General features: G+C 42.4%; 1 protein-coding gene and 1 long non-coding RNA gene across 3 annotated transcripts in view; one reads left to right on the top strand and one right to left on the bottom strand.

Moving 5' to 3' along the window:
* The window catches only part of IRAK3 (interleukin 1 receptor associated kinase 3), a 50,934-nt gene that overhangs the window by 7,369 nt on the left and 22,209 nt on the right, over positions 1-21,356 (bottom strand). Inside the window, exons 6-11 of the mRNA XM_025476701.3 lie at positions 20,758-20,822; positions 16,211-16,325; positions 15,074-15,192; positions 1,124-1,322; positions 812-874; positions 560-724 (exon numbers count right to left, since the gene is read on the bottom strand). Coding sequence (XP_025332486.1) covers positions 560-724; positions 812-874; positions 1,124-1,322; positions 15,074-15,192; positions 16,211-16,325; positions 20,758-20,822 — 726 coding nt within the window. The remainder of the gene's footprint in view (positions 1-559; positions 725-811; positions 875-1,123; positions 1,323-15,073; positions 15,193-16,210; positions 16,326-20,757; positions 20,823-21,356) is intronic.
* Positions 1-21,356, top strand: part of LOC112677901 (uncharacterized) — a 55,285-nt gene that overhangs the window by 13,822 nt on the left and 20,107 nt on the right. For both annotated transcript variants that reach the window (XR_007413354.1, XR_003147271.3), the window contains exon 3: positions 9,094-9,195. This is a non-coding gene — a long non-coding RNA (uncharacterized LOC112677901). The remainder of the gene's footprint in view (positions 1-9,093; positions 9,196-21,356) is intronic.

Raw genomic sequence — 21,356 nt, 5'->3', positions numbered from 1 at the left:
ATGCTCGCATGTTGACCTGGGCTTCCACCTACCATTATGCTTATCTCTCTGTATTGAAAAGCCACTTGAACTAATCTGACTCTCATTTGAGGCTGAGGGCAACAACTGTATCTTGATTACTGTTGCATCCTCCGTATCCAATACTAAGTCTGGCACATGCAAAGTAAGCACCAGCTACATATTTGTTGAACAAATAAACAACTAACTCAATGGATGATGAAATTGAAGAGTAAATTTTAAAAATCAATAGAGGAAATATGAAATGCATTTTTAATGGACCAAATCTCTTAATGAAGGTCGAATAAAATTCTCTCCAAGCTGCTCACTTCAGTCTTTTCATTAAATCTCTTGTGGTGCCCTATTCCCACGCAGCAACGACCTCTACCAGAATACCAAATAATGTGACTTGTTGACTTGGAAGAACCATTAGGTTAGAACTCTGTGTGAGGAGCTGGATTTGCCTCATTGATAAAGAATTCACTTAGACACACAATTTATCCAATTTAGATTTTTCCATGGTTCTGTGGGCTTGGTTTTGAGTAAAACCATGTGTACGCACTTCATCCATTGATGGTCTTAACTTTGCCCGCGAGGTAGCACACTGGCCTGCCAAAGAGAAGAGCTTGGCAGAGAAGTTCCGAGGACAGGGATGCACTTTCTTATCTAGAAATGAAAGACATGAATCGAGGCCTCTCTTCTCCATCAATTCCATAAGGAGATCCCTCTAGAAAGAGAAGAAGACAATTTATCTTTTAGAACTCTACCCCAAAAATGACCAAGAGATCGGAACAGAGATGAAGACGATTCTCACCAGCTGGATATGCTTTGGATCATCTAACACCACTTTACAGCCTGTTAGAACCTCCATTATTACCTATAAAGAATACAGAGAAAGTCAACTACAAACATATGTAAGATATATACGCAGAATTAGTTGCAGTGATTAACTTTAACAATAGATATCGTTCATTCTAATTAATGACTTTATATTTTACTCTTTGATTACACAAAATTAATGTATAAGACGATGAGTAACAGTCAAAAGCCCTTAAAAAGTTCTTAGAATTTAGAGCATTCCTGGGAATAAGCTTTCCTCCTTTGTTGACTGGTACTTGGTACTTACAATTCCAAAGCTATAGACATCCGTTTTAATGGAAAGTTTGCCCTGTCTGATGTACTCTTCAGGCATGTACCACAGATGTTTACTGCTGCTGCTGGCCACGCTTATGGTACAGCTCTGGTGTTCCAGGTGGGGTCGGAAGTGCGCCATGCCAAAATCAGTTAGCTTGGGTTGAAACTGATCATCCAAAAGTATGTTTGCACTAAAATCATGATCGAGGACAAACAAGACAAAAACATCACAATGACATTCCGGTGGGAAAAAAACGACAAGCTCACCTTCATTTCTGGTTAATGCCAAACACTAACAAAACAAAGCCACGCACAGTTTTTCATGAGCTAGGGGTATTTTCTTATTCTTCTTAAAGTATAAATACAAGTAGTATATAAAACTCTAAAATGAAAACCTGGGTGCCTGGGTGGCTCAGTCAGTTGAGCGACTGACTGTTGATTTCAGCTCAGGTCATGGTCTCAGGGTCCTGAGGTCTCAGCCCCTGTTGGGGCTCCATGCTCAGCAGGCAGTCTGCTTGGGATTCTCTTTCTCCCTCTCTTCTCCATCTCTCCCCCGCTTCATCCGCACACTCTCTAGCTCCCGTGCTGCCTCCCTCTCTCTCTCAAATAAATAAATCCCTTAAAAAAATGAAATAAAATGGAGACCTGACCTAGGAATAGTGCACTTTTCAAGTGTATAGATACATATAGGGCGTTGGCAGATAAAGCTGATGCTTTGTCAACAGGAAAAACTAAAGTTAACCAAAGCCACTTTCCTTGCGCCCTTCTGATACGCAGTAAGACCACTAACTGGGTTTTAATCAGCTAACAATCAAGTGCCTGTGATGTGCACAGAGCTCAGGAGCTTATCAGCTTATCAGCCTATCAGCAACGAGCCACCAACCTGCAGAGATGTGAGGAATCTTTGGCAGCCCCGTCTTACGGATAACCCTGGTCTACTGTCCCAGCTCTATGGACTTTCCAGGGACTAATGACAAAAATGTCTTTGAGTCTTATTTATTTATTTGTTTGTTTGTTTGTTTATTTATTCTTAAAAGATTTTGTTTATTTATTCATAGAGACACACACAGAGAGAGAGGCAGCGACACAGGCTCCATGCAGAGTTCCGGACGCAGGACTCAATCCAGGGTCTCCAGGATCACACCCCGGGCTGCAGGCAGCGCTAAACCGCTGCGCCACTGGGGCTGCCCTTGAGTCTTATTTAAAACATAAAAGGGCACCTGGGTGGCTCAGTAGGTTGGGCATCTGCCTTTGGCTCGGGTCAGGATCCCAGGGTCCTGGGATTGCCTGGCATTGGGCTCCCTGCTCAGCAGGGAGCCTGCTTCTCCCTCTCCATCCGCCATTCCCCTTTCTTGTGCTCTCTGGTTCTCTCTATCTCTCTGTCAGATAAATAAAAAAATATATTTTTCAAAAAATTAAAAAAAACCAAGTATCTACAGAGGTAAAGGCAAGGTGCTTAGAGTCAGTTTTGTCTCCTTGTCACAGAAAAATCTTAATAATCACTCAATATCTTGGCTGACAGTAAGGTAAGCATCAGCTTACTTTTACCTTCAAAGCGCCGCCACAGCAGGGATGGGAAAGGTTAAGCCCATGCATTTCACGTGGCCCACAGCCGGCGTGAGTCCCAGCCTGCCTTTCTCTGGCAATGTGGCCACGGGGGTTACTATACCCCATACGCCTCAATGTTGTCCTCACATGTGAAATGGGGCAAACAACAGAATTCACAGAACTGAATATAAGCAGCCTACTACCCAGCATAGGATAATGTTCAATAAATGAGAGGGAAGATGAAAATCAGTAACTCATGGTAAGAGAGCAGATGGGTATTGATAAAAGAGGTGGGGAGGTGGGCCAAGAGAGGGTGATCTATTTCTCAGTTTTGCTTGGGGCTATTCAGAGCTGGCTTTTTTGTTCTCTGAAACCAAAGCTGCTAATACTAGGCCTGCCCATCCAAAATGCCAAGTGGTATATTTGTATACTACATATTGTTATCAAAGGTGGTAAGAGCAAGGTGCCTGGATGGCACCATTGGTCAAGCGTCCAACTCTTGATTTCCGGTCAAATCATGATCTCAGGGTCATGAGATTGAGCCCGGCATTGGACTCCACACTCAAGGCAAAGTCTGCTTGAGATTCTCTCTCCTTCTCCCTCTGTCCCTCCCACTCATGTCTCTCTCTCTTTTCTCTCTGTAAAATAAATAATTTTTTTAATGCAGTAATAGCTACAGGATAAGAACAAGAAATTCTTAATCCTGAACAAATACTGGACCTTACAAAAGTTCCAGAAGTCCTTGCTGTCCCTGTACATGTAGGCTGACAGGAAGAACCTGGCTTCGCAGTCTGAGTTGCAGGTGTTCTAACCATCCAGAGTATTCAGAGTCCTAGTTCTATTTCGAGATTCAGAGTTGAGGCCTTTAAGAATTCTAGTGCGGGCTTTGTCTACAACAAAGTTGACAACAGCATGAAGACATTCCCCAGGACCCTTTATGAAGAACACATTCTAAACTTGATGTCACTCTCTGTCCTTTAAGTGTGGCCAGGAGAATTGCAAAATCCAAAGAGCTCACCTCATTTATCAGTCCTAGGACGTTTATCTATTGTGTGACCCTTGCGTTTATAAGAACGTCAGTGAGGGCCTAACCCTTCAGTCTCATATCAGTAATCATAGTTCTCAGTCTTCTCCTTGCCTTGTCTTTTCTTCATATATTTGAAACACGGCAGCTTCTAAGGCCAGCCTGGGTCCAACTCATTTTTGTCACTCATCATCCATCTCACTTGGAAAATAGTGTTTTGTTTTGTTTTTTTAAAGATTTTATTTATTTACTCATGAGAGACACACAGAGAGAGGCAGAGATACAGGCAGAGGGAGAATCAGGCTTCTTGCAAGAAGGCTGTTGAGGGTCTCGATCCTAGGACCCCGGGATCATGCCCTGAGCCAAAGGCAGACACTCAACTGCTGGGCCACCCAGGCGTCCGGGAAAATACTGTTGACTATCCTGACAAACCTCTGAACATGAGGAGTCCACTAGAGCCAGCCCCTGCCTTCTCTCCAGTTCCAGATAAGAACATTTAGTTCATAATTACTTCTTCCATAGGTATGTGTGCACTTCAGCTGTTCCCACCAAGGTGGGCCTTCTGGAGACCCCTTGATCATTTCGGAGGGCTGGGGGCTCTAATGCAGGAGCTTGCCAGCTGTGCCAGGAGGTGAGACGGGCAGAGAGGTCCCATTCCCAGAACCCCACCCTCTCCCCCTCCACTTCTGCTGCACTGACCACCCAGCTCTCTTCTGCACACACCCCCACCCTCTGCACGCACATGCTTGATTTCAGCAGAGAAGGACAGGAAAACCCTGAATGCCAGAGTTTCAGTGTCAAACATCTTGCCCTCTTCTTCCTCAACTCCAGCTCTAAAAAGCTTAGACCCACGAGGATGCAAAAGCTGAATTTATAAAACACTTAGAATTCCTGAAGAATAGATCTTTCCTGGGCACAAAAGAAAAAAAAAAGGCAAGCATCAAAAACAAAATCCACAATCTGATTCTTTTATTTGACCCTCAGCAAAGCTGGTGGGGAGCTTTGAGCAACTGTTGACTCACGCTTCAGACACACTTAAGGAAAGTGGGGTAACCACAAGGGGTGATGCAATAAAACCCACAGAGGACTGTGGGCCAGTGAGAGGGCATCAGTAAGAATCTAGGGCACTGCATTTACACTTTCAATGAAGATAGTTGATGAAAAGACAAGTTGTTCACCAGCAGGCTTTAGTGCATAACACGAATTTTGAGTGCAGTGTTCTAAATAAAAGTTCTAAATAAAAGTCAACAGTGGCTGAGGAAGAAGCATGTTCTGTTTAAGAAAGTAGGAACTGCAAAAGCCCCATCAACAACGAGCTCTGCCCGGATTCCTTCCCTCACTGCAGCCCTAAATAGAGCATTCATACACCGCCTTCAGCCATCATACAAGGTCAATGGAGTATGTTTGTCCCGTGGGGGTAAAGACAGACCAGTAAAATAAAGACAACATAAAATAACTACAATCCTATAACAATATAGTTGAACAAAAGGGCAGCTCTCTAGCTACCGTGCTTACCAAGGAGATAGACAAGAAACACGTAATGGCCTACGCTGTCAATTTAGGGTTTTCACAACCTATTTCTTCTATTCTTTCCCACAAAGCTACTTGCTGAAACACAGACCATCACCTTTCTTTTTTTTTTTTTAAGATTTTATGTATTTATTCATGAGAGACACAGAGAGAGAGAGGCAGAGACACAGGCAGAGGGAGAAGCAGGCTCCCTGTGAGGAGCCCGATGTGGGACTCGATCCTGGGACCTTGGGATCACGCCCTGAGCCAAAGGCAGATGCTCAACATCTGAGCCACTCAGGTGTCCCTCTAAATAATTCTTCTAGTAGAAGGATCGGGGTGGTACACGGAGGAGACGGGGAAAATCCTACACAAGGTGGTCAGTTTGCATCCTGACTCTGGAGAGTAACATATTTCATCTCTCTCTTGCCAAGGGCCTCCACCACAATTCTCTCTGGAGACTTGAACCTCCCACAGGGTACAAGAATTGCTTTCTTTGCTCACCAGTCTTTCTCCTGATTTAGCCAAAGCCCAGGGGCCTAAAATGTACATATAAACCATGATGATGCATCTAGATTATAGCGCAGAATTGGAATCTAAGTGCAAATACACATTTGACATGTAAGCACATGACTGGTTTTTTAAAATATGAATTTTTAAAGGATTTTAGGGGGAGTTATTGGTGCAAAGCAGCCTAGTCCCTGAGTGCCTGGAAAACTCTCTGGAAAAGTCTGGACTCCAACAAATTGGACTCAGAGATAAAGAGGACCCGCTGGCCTCTTCATGACAGCCTGAGGCAACAGGACATCTTGCCGTCTGTGTCACTGCTGTTACAACACCAAGACACCCCTCTCCAGATGAGGCAAGATCCAGCGTCTCAAGGAACCTATAGGTTACTGAAAAAGGGCATACACTCCCCACCCCAACCTTCAGCATGCAATATATCTGATGAAACTGAAGCTTTTTATTCCCCCTTTGGATTGTACAACCTTCTGCCTCTCTTCCATTGAACCCAGACAGGACTCAGGGACAGTATTAAAGGCTGCTGTTGCTTGACTGATGACTTATGAGACCTACGCTCAGCCATTAAATGGGTATTCCTGCATTAAATGTGAAATCTGGTCTCCAACCAAACTAGCATGACTTCCTTAAGGCTCAGTTTCCTCGTGGGTAAAAAGATCTGAGAATGCTTACCTCTCTGGGTTGTTACAAGGATTAAATGAAAAAATGTAATCAGAGTTCCTGATACACAGGGAGGGCCTCGGAATATACTCTGAAGGATGTAGGCCTGGCCTTTGTCCATCTTACACCTGCCTTAAAATCCCAAGAAACTTGGTTGGGTATCTGTAGAAGTTCAAGGCACCAATGTGAAGTGACAAAGGTACAGGGGGTTGCAACAATGACCCTGGAGATCTAAGGATCCTTGGGTTAATTAGTTTCAGGGCATCTGCTGAGTTTCAAAATAGTTCCAGAGTTCTGGAAGAACCTGATTTAAAGTATCATTTCCAGATACTCTATGATCATGGAGAGAAAAAAGGGGTGTTTGGCACATATGCGTGCATGCGTGTATGCACGCCTGTGTATAAATAAATGAATGTTGGGGTTTAAAAACACTGATGATAAACAAAAATCAAAGGAAAAATTTAAGTTTATGTACGATTTAGCTGCGCTGGCATCTCTTCGGAAAAAAATAGACATATTTGGAAATTTTATAAGAAGGGAGACACTTGAGGAAAATAGGAAAATCTGAGGGAAAAGAATTTTTATATCTAAAATGTTTCTGAAAAACAAAAGTGGGTGTTTTTTGGGAGGTGGGGGGAGATGGGAAAGGAGAAGGAGGAGACTTGTCAATTAAACAATGAACTAATCAAACCAACAGACTTTGCATTCCCTGCAGATTTTGCATCCCTACTAGACACGGAGCTGCTGCTTCTACTAGACACCATCAGGTCTGGGGGGAAAGGCGGAGGGGCAAGGGTGTCACGGTCCTAGGAAGGGGCCACCGCCCTGTGGCCTCCTCGCCTCCCTCCCAGCCACCAGGGCTCTCGTCCCTCACGAAGGAAATTCCCCATGCACCCTACTACCACCAGGCGTCTCTGATCCAATTCCCTTTTTAAAAAATTCATTTGTGAGCACATGGATTTCCCCCTCTTCCCTTTCCTAGACCACCTCCCTCGTACGAAAGGCTGTTTCACTTGGCAGGAGACACATGGCAATACGGCCGGAGAACATGATCTTATAGGAAACATTAGAAATGTTCACCGAGATTATCTCGGCTTTGGAAACATTAACAGGAATGAATGCCTGGGCTGAAAAATGCCGAGGATAAAATGCATTTCAATTTAAAATCGTTCATAAATGTGAAAACAATTAAGCTGGCTAAGGGATAGGCTGGAAATAACAAGGAGGTTTACTGCTTTCAGATGCTTTTATGTGATCCTGTAATTCAAAAACATCTTCGTTTCCCAAATAACAGAGACTTTGCCAAGAACAGAGACTTCAACTCTTCAAGATTCTTTTCTTCAAATCCTTTTTCCTCCTTAAATTCCACCATCTGGAAATGAATTTTGTTTTTATAACATTCTCTTTGAAGAGTTCACATTACTAAGACATTTTTGGGCTAACTAAACCACCAGACTTCTTGAAAATACCTTTGAAATGTGGGCTTGGCTTCCTCCTTGGGTGTTCTGCAGCTGTGTCCTTGACAGTGTCTCCTTAGAAGATATTTATTCTCGCTGCTTGAACAAGACGAAGATTCCGAATGCAGACTTTCAGGCCTACTCTCCCTCTCAAAGCCTCCTGCCTACCACTGCCATTTTCACTAGGAATCCAACGTCAGCATTTCCAAACTTGCACATCCTAGTTACGGTCTCTTCCCCATCCAATCTCCCGGTCTCTGCCCATGAAACCAGCACGCTCCCAGGAATCCCGGCCAGGAACACTGCATTGCCTCAAAAGACCATGATTGTTGGACCCACACAAACATGGAACTCCGCCTCCTTCCCCATCTACAGACATGGGACAGAGGCAGATGACAAACCGCTGTGACTCTGAGATAAGGCCAACCATGTGCACACTCAGGGCTGCTGGGAGGAGTGAGTTATTCGGTAGGCTTTCAGGTCAGGTGTGAAGTCAGGCTGGCTTTCACAGAGTTCCCTAAGCTGTCTGCAGCCCATCGGCTGCCCCGACTGCATGAGCACATACCAGTGCAGGTGGGATAGACGGTGCTTATCACTGTCTGGGCACTTTCCCTTCACCTGCAGAGTACTCTTCTTCCCTCCCTTATTTTCATTCAAATCCCCTATTGCCGCCTACACACCCCTTCCTCCATGAAGTCTGCGCCCCACCACTCTGAATTCCAGTGGCACCCCCTTTCTCAAAGTTCCCGTGGTGCAGCCTGCACTATACCATGTGGCGCTTGCTCAGAGACCAGCTTCTGTTGTTTACATAAGCTTAAAGTCTAGCCTATAGAAGACACCAAGCAAACATCTGTCGATATAATCAGTTTGTTAATTAAGAGAATTTGAAACCATAAGTGGACCCAGAACACTCTGCACATGGCAGATTTATGGCCCAAATGCTGCCAAAGCATCTCTTCCTATTTTCTTGGCAGACATCACTAACTGAGTTCAGAATGCACCCACCCCCAGGTTCCCTTTCAACCTTGCAGGTGGGAAGTCAGTACCAATCAATCAGCGGTGGAATGTGAGATGAAACAGATTTGTCATCACTGCTAGAGTGTAATCATTTCCTTTTCAGATGAGGTAAATGAGCCCACATGCTCGAAATGACTTGGTTTTTGCAAAATAGCTTGCTAATGGCAGAGCCAGGACTGAAGTCTAACCCTCCTTTCTGTTTGCTACTCTTTCAATTTACCACAGTGAACTGAAAAAAACACCTTTTATTCAGCTACTCATAAAAGACTAAGAAACTGTTGATCACCAAGCAAAAGTGAAATGAAATTTATCTCTTCTTTTCCTCAGGTACGTACAGATCATTGCAGTGGCAAAATAATGGTTAATGGGTGAGTCACAGGAAGACAGATTTTTAGCTCAAAATAAATGGAGTTGCAATCGTTAGGGTTGCACCCCAATGGAGCATGAACAACACACTGTGCAAGGGTCCAAGGACAGGCTGGATGAGACATGTAGAGTCGGTCTCCATGAAGTAGGAGGGATTACAGTTACTGCCAAGCCTTGGCCTGGGCTTTGCATTCATTATCTCACTTCATCCCCACAACTCTGGGAGGAGGTGCAGTAGTCACCCATTTCCAGACAAACCCTTAAATAAAAATAAAAAAAAAACATGATATAGAAGTAAAAAATAAACCATTATTAAAAAGCCATAGCCTCTCCATCTAAATAAAAACTTGTTATATTTTGATAGGTTTTCATCTTCTGTTTTAAAGTAGGCTCTGTGCCCAGCACAGAGCCCAGTGCAGGACTTGAACTCATGACCCTGAGATCAAGCCCTGAGCTGAAAGCAAGAGCTGGTGGCTTACCCGGCTGAGCACCTAGGCGCCCCTTAATCTTGTTAAAAAATTCATGAGTTTGTAGTTCTATAAAGTTACAACTGTATACTATATACTAGTTCAATTTGGCTTTTTTCACTTAATCTTACTTAATGCACATTGTTCCATGTTATTCCATACTATTAAAAACATTGTTTAGTAAAGTCAAATAATGTATGACAAACTCTCCTGCAATTCATCAGTTTGAGATCCAAATGCAGAAAATAAAGGTAACAGTATCTTCCATTTCATACTCCATCAAAAAGAAAAAAAGGGCACTGACTTCGTCGTCCTAGAGAAGGTCACTGTTAAACACATTTTGAGATGTCCTTTATCGAGCCAACTATCAGGGCTGTGCAACGAAATGACATTGCTTCTAGAAGCTGCCCTTCCTTACAAAGAATGAGAAAATTGATAGGACACAGGCAGGAGAACAGGAACCTCAGATTTTCCTCAAAGCACCAAGCTGTACAAACAGGGACCAAGAGCCAGGAAGGCCCAAGTTTAGAGCAGAGTGAAGAGCTCATTTAAAAGATTCGGGAGGGTAATCTGGGTCAGCCAATTCACATTTGGTCAAGACGGCTGGAGGCTGAATGTCATTACCGTCAGATGTTCGGTGCCCTGAATGAAATGAATTGGTCTCATTCCAGGGTCTAGAGAACAGGTGCACACAAGGAAGGGGTGGGGAATCTACTGTTAGAGTTGGTACTAATTAACATCCTTGCTGGCAGGCTCAGCGGAGAGGCCAAGAGTTCACTGGCTGGAGAAGGGGCTGCTTTGTTCTGGAATAGACAGGGACATACTGATGAGTCCTCTGAAATCAAAATCTCAGAGAAATGCCCAGAGTCCAGGAACTCCACATCCTGACATGTTCCCGGGGTGGACATAGTGCCACATAGATGGTTATGTTTGAGTCCTTGAACCCTTTGGAAGCCCCCGAAAGGCAACAATCATCAGCAGCCCCTTCACCAACTACAAAAATGAAATACATTGTTAGCACATTTCCAGTTTAAATCCTGCCTCTTCCATGAAATGCTCCATCTCGGACCCTCTCTTGGGTCCCATTGGGATCCATTCTCAATCTCTCTTGGTGTTGCGTACCTGTAATGCTGCTGGGCACTCTGTCTGGCAGGGTTACTGGAATTATTTTATAGTTGGCCACATCCAGAGAAGCCCCTGAGATCTAGCCTGGAAGAAATAGCCTCCTTCTAAGTATGAGACACTGTAAGAGACTCCACAATCATTCTGTTCCCACCTATAGTCCCAGAAATGCTCGAGTCCCTCGTAAGAGCCTAGCTTATCTTACCAAGGTCCTCAGGCTGGTTCACCCCTGCCCCCCAACATTCCTCATCCCTCCCAGAAGCCCCTTCCTTCATTCTTGTCCCTTCCTCTCCACTCAACCCATCTGTCTCGCTTTCATTATACTCTTGGCAACTCTTTACTCGACTCTTCCCCTTGAACAAATGATTGCCTCCACTAGGAATATTCTCTCCTGTTCTTTCAACCAACCTACTGCCTTGGCCCATCTGGGCTCGGAACTCTGTCATTAGAATGAGGCTTCTCAGCCCAGGCAGGCATTGGGCATCTTTAGTGGTGCCCTATATATTTTTCTGTGTTTGTGTTACTGCTCTGATAACCAGGTTGAACCTTCAAGGACAAGACGATGATCACTGACATCTACCCCATGTGTTCTAATACGATGCTCTGCATACAGCAGATGTTCCATAAGTATTTGTAAATTAAACATGATTTTCAAAATGTTCAATAAACATGTTGACATAGAAGTGATTTTTCTTAAAACAGAGCTTAGTTTGTGGGTCTACTTCTCTCTCTCCTTTTAAAGATGTTATTTATTTGTTTGTTTATTTATGTGAGGCACAGAGAGAAAGGTAGAGACACAGGCAGAGAGAGAAGCAGGTTCCCTGTGGGGAGCCCCATGTGGGACTCTATTCCAGTCCCTGTGGGACTCTTTGGCCTTGAGCTGAAGGCAGACTCTCGACCACTGAGCCATCCAGGTGCCCCATGTGGGTCTACTTTTCAAACACAATAGATAGATGATAGAGGTAAGTACCAAGTATAGAATGTTTGTGTCCCCCTCCAAATTCATATACTGAAACCCTAACCCCCAGGAGGATGGTAGGTAGAGGTGAGACCTTTGGGAGGTGATTGGGTCAAGAGGGCAGGGCCCTCACAATTGGCATTAGTACCCATATAAAAGAAGGCCCAGAGAGACCCCTTGCCCCTTCCATTCTATGAGAACACAGAGAAAAGATGGGCATCTATGAATCAGAAAGTGGATCCTCACTAGACACAGAATCAGCTGGTGCCATGGTCTTGGACGTCCAGCCTTCAGAACCATGAGAAATGAAAGCGTGTTGTTTATAAGCCACCCGTTTTCTAGTATTTTGGTTATAGTGTCCCGAATGGAATCAGACAGTGGGTAGAAGAGGGGTAAGTAAAAAAACAGATTGGCCATCATATCTCTTAGCCTTTACCGCCGCTATTCCTACCATGTCTTCACTAATTATAAGAGAAGCTACCATTTGATGAGTGTGTGATGAGTGCATACTCTTTGCCAAGCACCATATGTATTTTATTTCATTTAATCCTAAGAGATAGATGCTATTACTCTTATTAGCATCATGCAGAGGGAAAAACTGAGGCTTCCAGAAATTTGCTGAGAACCACGTTAAGCGGAGAGTCAGCTTCTTAAATCAGATGTCTCGGAGACACCAGGAGATAGTGAGCTAAGAGGAAGGGGTGAGAAGAAGGTGGGGAGGAAAGTAGATGAAAAAGAAAAATGATTTGGTTCCGTTTTGCAGAGCACACGGCAGTCAATCTGTCCCCGTGAGGGCAGTGGCCGCAGGGGTGTGGCTCAGATCCCTCCTTCAGGACCCAGGGACACCACAGGTCCCCAGCCAGGGAGGGGTGGCTGTTGACAGCGCACTAACCCCTACCTGGAACCTGCCCTTGGTAGGAGGGAACTGCCTCGTCCAAGTCATAGTCACAGCCCCACACGCAGGGCTAGTCAGACGCAGGGGTGCAGAAGCCCAAGCGCCTGCTCCACTTTGGCAAGTTCTCGAAGGGCCACCCAGCACCAGTGCTCCCTATGGCGTTGATTAGGCCTCCACTCCAAGACCCCAGCGCAGCTTCTCCGGTTGCCCCAGTCCACCTTGCTCCATCCCTCCCTTACTTCTATGGTTCCTGGGAACACTCTAAAAAACCTCCTGCCGGGCAATCTGTCCTCTGAGCCTACTTCCTGGGAACCTGGCCAAAGACACCTACCCACACCGAGAAAGCGGGTATCAGGGCCAGGGCCTGAGCTCTCACCTGATCCCTGGAGAGAGATGCTGCTGGGCAGGCCCACAGCTGTGGTGATGCTGGCTCGGCCACAGGCTGAGGCCAGGTCTGGACCCCTCCACCCTGACACTCCCTTTGTGCCAGTGGGTGCCTTTCTCTGCCCTCACAAGTACCAGAACCTTGATCTATCATTTCTCACCCCTCTCCCATCAAGCTCTCCTTTCAGGAAAGGATTTGATGAACTCAGTCACCCAAAAGAAAAATGAATATTAATGTATTACCGCCTGCGGCTGAAAATAAGCGAGGCTCATTTTAAGTATAAACCAAAGGAAGGACAGGTGTAGAGGAAAATGCTGGATATTTATTTATGCAGATACGACATACATAAGCATCCACTATGCTGAGCTGGGGGTGAGGAAGGGGGATTGCTTCTGCCCTTTGGAACTGACCCCCCGACACCATGGCTGTCCATCTGGGTCGGTCCCGAGAGGGAGCACCCACTGTGTGCTGATTCTATGGGGCCACCAGAGCTGATGAACTGTCACACCGCCACGGGAGCAGATGGCCCTGGCTTGTTTCTGCACACCCCCAGGACTCCGGAAAAATCTAGAGTCTTTTTATATAGAGTTCATTTCACCAGAAACACAAAGAAGTAAGCAACCAGTCCCTCTTTTGCTCACCTCAAAAGCACACTAAAAGCTTTTTTTTTCAAGATCCCAGGGGATGGTTCAGAAGAGACAGAAGCCTTTTAAATTCAGTTATCCCTGCTAGGCAGCAAAGGTGTATTTATCTACTTTTGACTGATTCGAGATGAAGGGCACACGGGAAAAATTCACCAGGGGGATTTTGCTACAGAGTATCTACTCTCTGTCTGAATGATTCTTTAGGTCTAACTGGAGAAAAAAAAAAGAGAAGAAAGAAAGAAAGAAAGAGAGAGAGAGAGAGAGAAGAAAGAAAGAAAGAAAGAAAGAAAGAAAGAAAGAAAGAAAGAAAGAAGAAAGAAGAGAAGGAAGGAAGGAAGGAAGGAAGGAAGGAAGAAAGAAAGAAAGAAAGAAAGAAAGAAAGAAAAGAAAGAAAGAAAGAAAGAAAGAAAAGAAAGAAGAAAGAAAGAAAGAAGAAAGAAAAGAAAGAAGAAAGAAAGAAAGAAAGAAAGAAAGAAAGAAAGAAAGAAAGAAGACGTTGCTTCTAATTTTCTCATGTCTCAAAAATGAACAGCAGAGTCTCGGCTTGGCTTGTCACACATGAATAGGTAAAGCTAGGAGGCTGCAGGCTCCGTGGAATCAGCAAGACCCTGGGGACTCAGTGACAAAGAATTTTAATTACCGTCGACTGTCTACTGCTGTTATCTTGCTGGGAATCTCCATAGAAGTCACTTAACCTTCCCTTAAAACTCACTTATGAAGAAAAAAGGGAGATTCATACAGGTTCATTTCAAAGTTTAGTGTCAGGTATAATTAATAAAATACACAAAACTGTCTATCCTACGTTATTCGTTAATAATTCCCAAAGATAATATAAACTCTCCCTTTGGCCATATAAATGTAGCATTTTACATTGGGTAGATACAATTTTCATTAATAAAAAAATTGACTCTCTATAATGTACACCTGAAACTAATTAGGAGTCATATGCCATTATACTTCACTAAGAAAAAAGTCAGATTTTAAATACTTAGATGAGAATTTTTTTTCTTTTTTAATTCTATTTATCTTGAGAAAGAGAGAGCGAGCACATACACAGCAGGCGCGGGGGGTGCAAGGGGTGAGGGAGAGAGAGAATCCCAAGCAGACTCCACACTGAGCACGCGGAGCCCCACACAGGCTGATCCGTGACCCTGAGACCATCACCTGGAGACCATGACCCAAGCCAAAACCAAGAGTTGGATGCTTAACTGACTGAGTCATCCAGGCGCCCCCTCTTAGATGAGAATTCTTAATCCTTATACACACACGTACCAGGGAAACTGCAGGTAGAAAATAGCGTGAAGTCTGACTCACCTGTGCTGATGAAAAGGGCTTTTGGGTGCAACCTCAAGCTTTGGGATAATTTACCTTGATACACTGCCACAGATGACTGAGCACGGCTCCGTGTTGTGCAAGTACTGAATGGCTCTGGCTGTTCCCAATAAAACACTGATTCGAATGTGCCAAGAGAGTGGGGCCGTGTTACCCTAAAAAGACAACAGTAGTTGGTTTAGGAGTGGAAGGTATGTACCCACACCTAGAGGTATGCCAAAAGAGAAGCAGATGGTGAGGTGGGGTGAGGTAGGGGAATGAACATTTTGGTTTGCCATAACCTATTTGTAATTTGAGATACGTTTTCCTCTACTACCAACAGTTCTAGGCCTTTTCGTAGTCAATGGGAATATCCAATAATTTTAACATTAGTTTAATCAAAATATGGCTCGTAAGGTAACTAGGTTTAAATGTTCATTAAATAAGGGGCCACTAGGCGGCAGTTGGGTAAGCATTTGACTATCAGTTCAGGTCTTGATCTCAGGGTCATAAGTTCAAGCTCAACAATGGGATCCACCCTGGGTATGGAGGCTACTTACAATATTTTTTCATTAAATAAGATTTAAAAATTACTTGTGGCATCATAGTGTGGGTAATTGAGAATACTCTGTTTTTATACTTACCCTAACTAAAATTTGACCTTAAACATACACACATACCAGGGAAATTGCAGGTAGAAAATAGCATGAAGTCTGACTCACACTTCATTCATATTGAGAATGAATTTTTAAGCTTCTCTTTCAAAAACATGAGAAATCAAGGCATTATTCAACCTCTTTCTCTTTAAGGAGGTTATATCACCTTTATGTCTACCCTTTGTACTGAACGCTACTTTGTGCGAAGCTATGTGAGTAAGAAATAAGGGTAGTTAATGTAAACTCATTTGAGATATGGAATCAATCAATAAGGAGTAAGGACTCAGCAAGTCTTTTGGCCACCGTGCTGCACAGCACACAGTCACTCAGGTATTTAGGCAGGCTTTTTTCTTTTTTTTTTTTTTTTTAGAGTAAAATAATTAATCATGGAAAGTCCTCTACTTCCTTGGGAAACACATTGTTGGCTATCCCTTCATGTGAATCCATAGTGGCCTGCTGGATCCTACAGGAGGTTTCAGCAGCTTCTCCAGGGCTTCAGGGGGTTAGAGCATCAAGGGGGGGTCAAGGTGTGACTTACTACACACTGCAATCTGTCAGAAAGGGATCCGTTTCTCATATATGGATATACCAAGCAGAACTTCTCATTCTCTGTAAAATAAGCAGCCAACTCCAGTATGTTTGGATGATGAAACCTTGAGAGAAAAGATGTTTAAATCCATCAGATTATTTATTCAAATAGGAAACGAACCGCACTGTGGTCTGGGGGCAATAGGGTGGGCTGGGGAATGGGTGTAAAGCAGAATATAGATTTGGCCCAGGGGGAAGTAATCTCATTGGACACATGGCACAGATTTATTCCCCAAATTGGTCTAAAGAGCGCAGCTCTGCTGAGCAGAGAGTCTGATACAGGCCTCGATCTCACGATTCTGAGGTCATAACCTAGGCAGAAACCAAGAGTTGGACGCTTGGCCAACTGACCCACACAGACGCCCCAAAACTATTTCTTGAATGGCTGTATCATCACAGTGGAACCCAGGTAACAACTGTGAAATATAAAACGTGAACTTCACGTGTTCCACAAACTCAGTTCAATTTAATTATTTATTGAATGCCTACTATGTTCTAGGCATGCTTGGGGAAATTAAAATAAAGCTTTTTTTTTTTTAAAGATTCTATTTATAAAACCTTATTATTAGTTTCTTCAATGGCAAAACTTTCCTATAAAACACACATACGCACGTCTTCAGATTTCTTTCCTTCCTCCTTCCTTAAAGAAGTATGTCTTGTATGTGTGTGTATGGACCCGCACAGAGACATATTTTACTTTTAAACAGATCAAAAATGCCTATGGCATAAGACCCCTTATACCTAGTATAATGCAGACTCTCACTACGAAATGAAAAGCAATGGACTGAAAAAGAATTGAGCTGGCGTATCTGGCTGCCTAAACAACTGATCTATACCACTGCCTGGTCCGTCTTGCACCTTAAAATAATTCAGAGACAGAAATCTTTTTTGGAAAGCAGATAGCAGACCTCATATAGACACAGCCATGGCCTGGTGCTCTGCTCTCCTGCTCACAGAGCAGAAATGACCATTTGCTTATTTTTATTTTTTTATTTTTTATTTTTTTATTTTTTTTTTCATTTGCTTATTTTTAGATATGACCAATCTAGCAGAAAAACGGACATGGTACAAGTCAGGGAGGTGTGGAACGTGGAGCAGCCATAGAGAAAGACTGCTGACTTTGTATCTACGGACCCTTCTCACCTATCCTTTCACTACAAATTTTGAAGTCAATGGGATTTTAGATTATATAGAGCTCAATGTATTCGGATACAGTAATTTTAAAATCAATTCAACAAGTATTTGTTGAGTGCCAGCTGCAGACAAAACCTGCCAGGAACCATGTTGTAGTACATCAACAGACTTGAACGACAGACAAACCTGGTTTGAATCTCTGGTCTTCTTTTTAGCAGCTGTGTGAACTTGGGCACGTGATTTAATTAATCTCCGTGAGCCTGTTAATCTTTGCTATGGTCTGAGTTGTGTCTCTCCCGACACACCTTCACCCTCCCTCCACCCAGTTCCCATTTAAAGCCCAAACTCCAACGTAAAGGTGTTTGGAGAGGCCTTTGAGAGCCAGTCAGGGTCACGATTAGATCCCTCACGATGGGATCAGTGCACTTATATGAAGAAAAACTGGAGAATCTGCTCCTTCTCTCTCCATCATGTCTGGACAGAATTAGAAGACCCTTGTCCGCAAGCCATAAAGAGCACCCCATCAAGAACCAAATCTGCTTTGATTGTGGACTTCTCAGCCTCCAGAACCACAAGAAAGTAAATTCTGTTTAAGTCACCCTGTCTCTTTTGTGATGGCAGCGCTAACAGATGAATATTCTTCAACTCTAAACAATAATTAAAACATCACTTCCCAGAACGCCTGGGTGGCTCAGTGGTTGAGCATCTGCCTTTGGCTCAGGTGGTAATCCCAGGGCCCTAGGATAGAATCCTGCATCGGGCTCCCAGCAGGGAGTCTGCTTCTCCGTCTGCCTCTTTCTGTGTGTCTCTCATGAATAAATAAGTAAAATCTTTTTTAAAATTTTTTAAAAATAAAACACCACTTCCCAAGTTTCTTATGAAAATTAAATGAAAAGTTAACTACTTAGCCAAATGTCAGGTCCTTAAAAATTATTAGCTCCCTTCCCACCCCTTGGGAAAGGAGAGAAAAAAAGGAATCCGATGCCACATCCCAACGAGTTTACAATCCTAAGGGACAATGGTTAAGAAATTCCCTTAAAAAAAAAAAAAAAAAGAAATTCCCTTAATATTGAACAAAAAAAAACTCATCTTCAGGTCTCAGCTTAGACATGACTTTCTCTGGAGCTCCCAGGTTACCACGCTCCCCTCTCTCAGCACTCTATACTTCATCTCACCACTTCGCTTACTGAAATTGCCTGTTTACTTATGTACTTCTCTCCTAACCCCACCCCAGGCAGCATGTTGTGGGAGGAGAGGGCTATATCTGATTTATTCATTAATAAATATCTGAGAAGGAGACTGAAGATGATTTAGGAAAGGAGTTGGAGCTTCTCAAAAAGGTGGGATCCACTTCCGTTTCCACATCTTCAAAATGAGGATAAGAGTATTTACTTCACAGGACTGTTGTAAGGATTAAAGAATGTAAAGTACTTGGAATAAAGCCTAAAACTAAATAAATATTAGCAATATAAATAATAATAGCACACCAAGAATATTCAAGATCATAGAGTGGTTAATTCTCTCTAAAGTCATATATAAATACCTTCCAGAACAAATCCAACTGGATCAGATATATAAATGTAGAAAATGAAACCATAAAAGTACTTGAAAAAAACATGGTAGAATTATTTTATAACTTTTCACTAGAGAAGGTCTTTGAAACTGTGATATAAAATCCACAATCCATAAAAGAAAATATAGATTAAATTCAACTACATTAAAACCATTTCCACAGAGCAAAAACTAGAATAGGCAAAGACAAATGTCAATCTGGTAAATATATATATATATATATATTTGTATTTCATGAGATTAAGACTAATTTTCTCTAATATATAAAATGCTCCTACAGATCATTAAGAAAAATACCAATAGCCTAATATTTTTTTAAATGGGCAAAGAATAGCATCAGATATTTCACAGAAAGGAAATATGTCTCCTAATATGTGAAAAGATTCACTCATAATACACGAAGAAATTTAAACCATACTGAGAAACCATTTTCACCTAGCACACTGGCAAAAATTAAAAGTAAAGAATAAACGCTATATTGGCAAAAATATGGGAGCCAGGAACTCATATGTATGCCTGCTGTAAGTGTAAATTGGTACTTCTTTTGGAGGAGAATTTGGTGTTATGCAACACATATAACCATTTGACCCTGTAATTATATTTATGGGAACTTAGATATACTCAAACGGGTACAAAATAACATACAGACAAGCTTTCCTTATTGCAGCATCATGACTTTCTAATATTAAAAGATTAGGAAAAAACCCTAAAACTCCATCAATATGAGAATGGGTAATTAAATTACAAGACTGAATACAATGGAATATCAAAATAAGCAAAGTGAACAATGTATCTCTGCTACCCCTGGTGTGAAAATAAGAAAACTAAATACATACATGCTCATGCATAAAGTTATCTCTGGGAAGACATACAGAAAACTGGTAACTGTTGCCCTGGGGAAATCAGCTGGGTGGTTACAGATAATAGTGGGGAAAAACAGTCTGTTTTTGGTTTACCCTTTGGCACTTTTGGAATTTTGAAATATTCCGACTTATTATATATGCATTAACAAATAAATAAAACTTAAATACAGAAAGCTTCTACTATTATGATTTGGGTTTTAGTTATTTGTTGACTAAATGATATGCAGTAAGTTTTTTATGATTAGACTTCTAATATTTTGATTTCTGGTCTGGGGCCTAAAAGAAGGATGTAGTACAATGCCTCCTCCACCACCCACTTCACATATTGCTTTAGAAAACATCTGAAAAGAACATTTTCTTTTCATAAAGGGTGATGAGTGAGCTCTATAGGGTTAAGGGCCTTCGATGAGCAAGGCTGCACAGCTGCAGATATGAATATATATGAAAATGAAGTCATTTTAGTTTGTCTCTGAGGACTCCCAGGCTCATGAATGAATTCCCAGAAAATAATATGCACATCAAAAGCACTTGATTTCTTTGTCTAAACTCTCTTCCTGAAGAGGGTTATACTGGTGAAACAGTTTCTTGACTAAAATGTCTCTAAGGAAGGGGGAAATGGTAAAATATATACAACTCTAATGTTCTAGGAGTTATTTTACATTCAGCCATGTTAGTCGCACATGATTTAACCCACTTCCTGGTGACGGTTTCTTGTTAAAATGTGTTCAAGTGAATTGTGTGAATGGTCTATTTTAAAATATATTCTCAGGACTATGCGAAAGCAGATGTCAAAAACATACCCAATGTTCAAATATCCAACCCACATTTATTGCATGCCAGCCATGCCAAGCACTGTGCTGTAGAATCAAAGATGCAAAAAGATGAAAACCAGGCACAGAGGGAAAACTTGCAGACGAAATATACTCACAGTAGTAAAACTTCAAGCTCAGATAAAAACCGCTTCCATTGTTTCTTACATTGCATTTTTTTCTCCTAAATATCACACAGAAAAATAAGAAAAGAAAATTAAGCAAAGGATCTGTAATTCTGGGATTCTTAACCCAGGCTCTAGTCTTCCTGAAACACAGCTGATGTTTTTGATGTAAATGCATATAAACATTTTTCTGGGGAAAGGATCCTTAGCTGTCATCAGATTTGCAAAAATCCATCAACTCCCCAGCCGATTGAGAACCACTGCTCTTGAGTTCGAAGTCTTTCATGCAACGTGTCACGTTGCTATACTTTACATTCAAACCCTTTTACCATATTCTGTATGCATTTTCATAAATTCAAAAGTTTTATATATGTATTTAAATAAAATCCCATGCTAGAACCTGCCCACTTGATCTCACAGAGAATCCAGTTTGTCTTGGCTGCATTCTGGTTAGAAGTGATTTTACTAATTTGGCATTTACCATTTGGGTCATTTGGATATGACAATTCCAGTTTACCTTCGTATTAATTTTGAAAAAAAAAATGGGCTTACTAAGACACTGAAAAATATAACTCCTTACTTCAAAGGAGTTT

Source organism: Canis lupus, chromosome 10 (genome assembly GCF_003254725.2).
Source record: "Canis lupus dingo isolate Sandy chromosome 10, ASM325472v2, whole genome shotgun sequence".
NCBI classification, from domain to species: domain Eukaryota; kingdom Metazoa; phylum Chordata; class Mammalia; order Carnivora; family Canidae; genus Canis; species Canis lupus.
Note: the sequence above shows the minus strand (reverse complement) of the source record. Positions and strands in the feature narration are given on the sequence as shown.